Below are 7,987 nucleotides of genomic sequence, written 5' to 3' on the forward strand. Positions count from 1 at the left end.
ATAAGATAATTGTCATGAACCTAGGGTTCATAACAAGGTTGGAATTGGCAATCGGAAGGATCCGATTGAATAGAACTGAAACAGAATGATTCAAGTGTTGAGTTTTTGCATGGAGAATTATTTCTAGAAGATGAAGAATAGAACCTTATAGAATGAAGATGATGTGCGGATGGATTTTTTCTAAGTTAGATTAGTTAACTTAGTGGTTATATTATGAGGGATACATTAGTCTTTTGTATAGGCTAAGTAGTTAGCCTTGTAATTACTGCCCCTATGGTTTATAAATAGGAGGCGAGAGGCTGCAAGTCGCATATAACAAATCATTCTATTGATTTCTTTGAATGCAAGTGATTCTGTCGAGAGAGAGAGAGAGAGAGAAAGGCTTAGAGAGAAAGTTTTGTCTTGATATTCTCTTGTATAGAAGGCAGTGAACTTGTGTGAGAGAGAAGGAGAGTTCTTGTAATCTTGTTCAAGCGGTTTCTAGTGGATTTGGCTCTCGGGATCAAGGCTGGATGTAGGATTGCATATTGCAATCCGAACCGGGATAAATCAGCATCTCTTGATTGGTTTGATTGCTCTTTTACTTGATTTTCTTTGTTGTTTTCATTTCCAGTTTTATCTACTCTATTGTGGGTTTGATTTCCGGGTGAGGAGTGAAGAGAGATTGGCAAAATAAAGTGTTGAATTGGGAGAAATTAGAGAGAAATGAGGGAACGCAGTAGAGAGAAACGAGAGGGAGATTTGAGAGAAATCTTAGAGAGAGAATGAGAGTTTCATTTAATCAATTCAAGCATACCCTCTTCCTACAGCTGAGGCAATATATATATAGCCTCACTTAGCTACCACACAAAACTCTCTAACCACCTAAGCTACAAGACAAAAAGAGAAGAATATCCTAACAAACCATTGCAACCCTATTACAATGATGCCCTTCTATTGTTCCTTGGATCATGACAATTCCCCCCTCCTTGAGAGAGTTCTTATCCCCAAGAACTTCAGCAATTGGTCACTGCTCTTACCCAATACCAGCTCTCAATCTGTTTCATTCCTCTTTCCTTATTTCTCCTTCTAGGCCTCTTCATCTTCATTCTTAGATTTCCAAGATTAATTCCAGGCCTAAGTTGACCCAAAACTTCCATAGGGAAAACTTCATCGAGTTCAAGCCCAATACAACCACTCCCGATAATAGTTGTTATCCAATCAAGCTTGGTCTCCAATCTATGGACATGATCAGCCATCAATTCATCCCTCAATGCAGTAGACAGCAACTTGGATTTGCCAGTGGAAGTAAAAAACAGCACAACAGCAGAAGTTGTGCTCCCTTCAGCAAAACCTTTGGCTTCTTTCGCTATATCCCTTAGCTTTCCTCCAGCTAATGTTGTCTTCACCTTCTCGTTGCCTATTTTATCCCAAGTTAAAGACAGTTCAGCCTGCGGAACCAAAACCCCATTGAAAGAATGCCTCTTCTCAACCTCCAGCTTCTTCCTTACTGCCGATCCAAGTTCATCAACCTTAGGGTCAATTCCCGTAGAGCCAATATAAAATTGTTCAAGTCCTTTAATCGGATTTGCCTGATCTCATGTTGTTCCATCAGCATCTCTATCTCTCTGTTTCTTCTTCAATGTTTCCAATGTTAATTCTTGGAGCTTGGCACTATCAGCAACATGTTTGAGAGTCTTGGGTTAAAGCACCGTCACCATTGGCCTCAACTCTTCGTTCAAGCCAATTAAGAAGGTTGAAACAAATACAACCTTCTTTTGCTGCCCCTGAGACTCCATTTGTCTCATGCATGAACTGCTCACCATGGTCGACTTCTCAACAACGAAACATTGCAAAGGCCAAGGAGTAAAAGTCATGTACATTGAATCCCTCATCTCCCTTCGAAATTTGCTTCACAACAAGCACCTAGGATAAACGATTGACTCTCAACACTCCACGACCTTCAATTTCTCAGCAAGATGAGCCACTTACCTTCCCATTCGACTCAAACTCAATGCTAAGGTGACTTATGTCAGCAGTCACCAAAGAGATTGCTATAAACTCGCCTATGTCAACCTCAATTCAGCAGAATAATCAGACTCCAAATCCTCTTCACTTAATTTATCGAAATTCTGCCCCTGTCACCTTCGTAAATCAACTGGTGTGGCTTAAACCGATCTAAATAAGAGAGTTCACCTAGCTTGCTGGAAATCACAACCAATAATTGTTGGCCTGTTTCACTAGTTTCTACAAGCCACTTCTAAAATTTAAACAGAAATTCGGATTGGCTAACCTGCTTCGCCTTCCTTGTTCGAACAACCACGTCGACAGCAATATCCCAAAAAATCGATCGGAATTCTCTTAGCTCAATTGCTGTTAAAGTCCTCCTCCCGAACTCCAAGCCTAATTGTTGTCCAGCAGACATCTTCCAAATTAGATCAAAAGCTCAATTTATCCACCGTCAATCTCGATTTACGACAGTTGCAACTCACCCAATCATCGTCCATTGGTCGCAACCACTGGCTCGATCTCGTAATTTACCGGAATTTTGATGGGATCTGCTTCACGTTCCACTTTCAACCTCAAATAGCAACCAACGCTCCACCCCCGTGCTTTGGAATCAATTTCTGAGGATCACCTGTAGCAACTGTGGATCAGATGCTAAGAATTTCCAAACTCTAGCCGAGGATAACCTCGCTATGCGACGCCATCCAATTCAAACCTTACAGTGATCAGAAATTAACAACCCATGGTGTTGGGACTCAACGAACGAACAAAGTCAAAGGAATCAACCTCTCCAAAAAATGGAATCCGCCTACAACTTCGATTCGAGATCCACTTGTCCCCTTATCGATTTCAATCAATCCTTGATTCCTTTCAATTTAGATTTGAACACGAAAAATCCACTGTTCAGTCACTTCTATAGGGTTCACCATAGAGATGTCAAAAGGGTCGGCCCGGCCCGAGTCAGCCCACAGGCTTTTTTAAAGGGTCGGGCCGGCCCTTTTACTAAAAGGGCCGAGCCCGGGGCCCTTTTGCTATGGATAGGGCCCGACCCACGGCCCCCCTACAAGGGGGCTGGGCCCTTAGCCCACAGGGCCTAGCGGGCCGGGGCCGGTGGGCCCGACCCCTTTTTTCTTTTTTTTTTTAAAATAATACATATAATATATATATAAATATCAAAATAATACATATATAAAAATCATTTTTTTTCTTTTTAAAATATTTTTCATCTTAATTCTTAAGTTTTAAATATTATTTCATCATTTTATATTTCAAAATTCTATATGCCTTATAAATTTTCTTGTGAATTGATATGAAAAATAATGTACATATAAAAAGGAGAATGTTTATTTATAATTTAAATATATAAAAAATTTAACTTAAAAATTTTAAATAAATTAATGGTTATTATTTATATATATTGCGAAATTAAATTTTTTAGTATCCAATATCAATAATTATTAAAGAATAACAAAATTAAAAAAAATGAGTAAGGGCCTAACTAACTAGCCCATAAAGGCCTCATGGGCCCGGCTCAAAAGGGCCCAACAGGCCACGGGCCGGGCCGTGGGCCCAATTTCTTTGGCCAGGCCAGGCCCCTTTTGAACAATAACGGGCCGCCTGGCCCTTTTGACACCTCTAGTTCACCACACTTCCGCAAAGTCCTCAAAATTGGTCGTTAGATTGTCTCCGAACAGATGGCTTCCAAATCCGCCTAAGCTACTATTGACGCCTCCAAGAAAATCGAACAACTCTTCCAAATCACAAGCCATGATCACCTGTAGCTCAGCTTACCCAATCGCTTCCTATAACTTGACCAACTCCGAGAACTGTCCTCTAAAGTAGCCTCAATTAGTTCTGAGGGACGCCTCGCTTGGTGACGATCTGTCCTTAGATCCTTAGGAATTGGATCGAAATTGTTGGCCGATCAGTTCTATTGAAGCTCCTCGACAGTTTGCCCATATCACTATATCTGCCTCAATTCCATCTAGAATAGATTGAAATCACAGCCAAGGAAAGATGCTCTGATACCATTTGTTATGAACCTAGGGTTCATAACAAGGTTGGAATTGGCAATCAGAAGAATCCAATTGAATAGAACTGAAACAAAATGATTCAAGAGGGAAATGGGGTAAAAATGAGGGAGAAATTAGAGAGAAATGAAGGAGAGAAGTAGAGAGAAATGAGAGGGAGATTTAAGAGAAATCTCAGAGAGAGAATGAGAGTTTCATTTAATCAATTCAAGCATACCCACTTCCTATAGCTAAGGCAATATATATATAACCTCACTTAGCTACCACACAAAGCTCTCTAACCACCTAAGCTACAAGACAAAAAAGGAAAAGACAAAAAGAGAAGAATATCCTAACAAACCATTGCAACCCTATTACAATAATGCCCTTCTATTGTTCCTTGGGTCATGACAATAATAAAATAAAATCAAACTGTTAGTACTGTTCATTGATACTGTTGTGGCACTGTTCAGTTTTTATTTCAGCAACTTTTATTTCTTTTTTAAGTTTTTTTATCAGTTTATCTTGGATGCACGAGATTATATGGATCTTAAGGGCTAGGATTTTTTTTTAATTAGGGTTTTATGACCATATGAAGTTTTCTTTTTATGCAATCGGTGACCTTTTCAGATTTTACAGGACTATATGTGGTTTTCTTTTGAGAATTTTTTCATTAAATGGAGTCATTCTTTCTTTTACCCCAGTTTGAGACCTGAAAGACAACCTTTGGTAGTAGCTTTTGATCTCGATTGCCCCACCTTTCAAGTTTTTATTACCCTCTATAGCTAGGGATTTATTTTTCCCCCATCAAGAACTCAAAGAAGTTCTCTACTTGTACATGTGAAAGTAAAATATACCAAAGAAAAACGAAACAAATAAAATAGGCACCAAAAAATGAGTAATAAGCTGTTGTGACCACCAGCACCATTCAAATCCAATTATATGTCAAGCATAGTCTTGAATCTATATGTAGACAGAAGAACAAGATGATCACAAAGAAGATAAAAATATTAAAAATTTGTGAAATGAGGCAAGCATCTGATCACTGAGACCACATATAAAGACCACCGACAGTGAAAAAATATCCAAATTACAGATTGCAAGAGCTTGAAATTGACCTAAATGACAACTCTTTTTACAGAGACAAGTTGGTAGTTTGCATACATAAATGCGTGGACCTCCAACCTCAAGAAGACTATCTTAATATTCTATAAAAGGTCAAGACAGTTGCCAACAGACTACCTGAGAATAGAACCAATCAACTGTCCTTCGCAATTGTCCCACCTGCCAGATTTGTTGAACATCAGATGAAGCAACTAGTGGAAGTAAACTCTCCATAGCTATAGGAATAAATATAACCATAATAACAAAAAACTACGGTGTAATAATCTACAAGACATGGATAGAAAAGCATGCATCTGTTTTATCTAGCCCACTCAAATACCCAGGGTCACTTATCCCCACATATCCACCTTCTAGCATACTCTCGAACAATCAGGGAGCCCTTATAGTTTTAAATAAAAGTTCCCATCTCTTTGGTTTCATGACCTTAATTTTCATATTTATCAGCTTCTCTAGCTGAGTGTTGGCTTAATATAGGAACAATCAATTATCTAACTCTGGCATCATGGTATGATTCAATAATGTGATGAAACTGCCATCCAAACTTTGACAGATCTTATATATGACAAAGATATTTTAGATCTTTCACATGAGAACTTGAAAACATCAACAAGACTTTAAAGGTCAAACCCAGTAATTAAAAATTGATTTTCAGTTGAACATGGGGAAGTGTATATCATTAATCAGCATTGCTCCATAATTCTGTCTGGTCCTGGCCCCATCCCTTGTTCTAACACTTCTTATCTTTCATGTATTTTTCCTTTTCTCCTCTTTTCTCCAGTAAACTTTTGATTTTATCCTCAAACCCAGTGAACCAATAACAATAATAGTTACCATTAACTAGTTAGCAACTCCAGATAGAACCTACAACACTTAAAATAAGTAAATTCCCCATAATTCATGAGAAATTTCTAAAGGATCCTATGTAACCACTAATGATGCCTCTTTCCTAGAAAGAGGCTACATTAATGCTGCATGGACTTCACACTGCATTACCTTTTGCTCAAAAAATGGTAACATCTTTAGCATGGAGACTCTTGCACCCTTCTTGAAAGTAAATAAAAAAAAACTGAAAACTATTGTCCAAAGAGAGCCACCAAGAGTGAACAGATGATATCACTTTGCTCTTGTCCAGTGAAGCTGGTAGAGGAAAAATGCCTCTAACCAATGGGGTGAAGAAACATCATCATTCTGGACCAAATTAAATAAACAAAATAATAATATAATAATAGTAAGACAATTCATCAAACACAGACATTCAGCCTTCAAGTCTATAAGGAACTTGGATTTGTAGAGCTCTAATGACCTGTACTCATTGTGAAAGGTATTCTCTTCACAAGGTTTGCTAATCCTCGTTGCATATTCTTTTATAGCATACGTTGCAATAATTTTATGCTCGGTCTGCTGAATTGTTAAGTCAAAAAACTAAATAAATATTCATGTAAGCTACTACTTTACAGTGCCACAATTTGGTCCTTTAAAAACAGTTAATGATTCAGGGTAATCATATTCATTACAAGTAAGAAGGCACAGAAAGACGACGAAACCAGGTGAATTCGAAGTCGTAACCCACTCGGGAAGTAAACAAAGCCGAATTGGTTTCTCCAAAATGAGAATAATTCACGAGAACTTACGGCGAAAGTGGTGGCCGTGGCTCCAATTAGGCCGAAGAGGAAAACTCCCCACAGCTTCATATCTTCGGCCTTCTCCTGATGCGGCCTGTTCTCCGACGCCAACGGATTGCCCCGACTCGGCATATCGGCGTCATCGTCCCTAGGGTTTCTCTGTTCGGAATTGGAAATCATCAAGTCGGCTTAGCGGACGATAATCGACGTCCGAAACCCTAGGTTCATGCTTCTCGATTGGGGCTTGAAAAACAAATCAAATTCCTCTTCCAATTTGTGGTCGGATTCCTCTCCCTTCCTCTCGGTCGCTCGATCGGAAACAGTTAATTTCTTTCGGAAAGTCGAAATGATCTTAGAGGAGTCGATGGATATTTTACAGAGCAGCATGGACTTTTCTTTCGGCTTTTAATCACGCCAAAGTTCAACTTCGAAGACCTCCAACGAAGTTCTGGGTTTGCACAACTAGACCCACAATTTTTCAAAACTTTTATGAGGCCCACCTTGCCGTCAGTTTTTTTTTTTTTTTTCTCTTTCTCACTAAATTGAATTATTTTAAATAACTTAAATCTTATTATTGAATTATTTTTCAAAAATTACTATTCTTGTGTGATCTTCCGTCACTTGTGCTGTAAGCTTTTCGAGCGCATTATAATTTGAGACAATTCTAATATAATAAATTTTTTTCTTTCAAACTAATACTAAACCACATCATTCTTGGAATCCGTCCCAAACTTTCATTTATCTTGAAAAAGAATCATTATACACACATCAGTGGCGAAAGTAAGGATTGAACCTGATATCTTAACAATGATCATAAATCAATTCTTACATCATTATTCCTCAACGCAACTTAATATAAAATATAAGTTCTCAACTAACATTAACCCTAAATAGGGTTATATATTATCATTCTTTCAAAACGTTCATAATTCAAAGTAACAGAACTTAAATATATGGGCTACATAACACATATTTCATTCTTCATGCACTTTGCTAAGTGCCATTTCATACCTCATTCATTCTTGTATCTGCCACAATCTTCATCTGAAACGTTTGAATATTCTAGGAGCAAAACCCAAGTTAGATAATAATCATCTAAGTAAGGGCACAAAATATTTTATCATGTATGTATACAATATCTTACTTCATCGTAGGGGTCAACTGCGCCCTTCCTACTACTCCCATTTTTACGGTCATTTCTTTCGAAACCGAGGTGTATGAGTGCACATTTGATAAAGTAGCGGT

At 38.2% G+C, this 7,987-nt stretch overlaps 1 protein-coding gene across 2 annotated transcripts in view; it reads right to left on the reverse strand.

Moving 5' to 3' along the window:
* LOC127799467 (uncharacterized) overlaps positions 1 to 7,189 on the reverse strand; it is a 32,861-nt gene extending 25,672 nt beyond the window's left edge. Inside the window, exons 1-2 of one of the 2 annotated variants that reach the window (XM_052333515.1) lie at positions 6,752 to 7,189; positions 5,238 to 5,279 (exon numbers count right to left, since the gene is read on the reverse strand). In XM_052333515.1, coding sequence (XP_052189475.1) covers positions 5,238 to 5,279; positions 6,752 to 6,922 — 213 coding nt within the window. In that variant the 5' untranslated portion in view covers positions 6,923 to 7,189. The remainder of the gene's footprint in view (positions 1 to 5,237; positions 5,280 to 6,751) is intronic. The other variant, XM_052333516.1, reaches the window with a different exon arrangement.
* Between the last annotated feature and the right edge of the window lie 798 nt (positions 7,190 to 7,987).

The sequence above is a fragment of the Diospyros lotus genome, chromosome 4, assembly GCF_014633365.1.
Source record: "Diospyros lotus cultivar Yz01 chromosome 4, ASM1463336v1, whole genome shotgun sequence".
Taxonomy (NCBI): Eukaryota; Viridiplantae; Streptophyta; class Magnoliopsida; order Ericales; family Ebenaceae; genus Diospyros; species Diospyros lotus.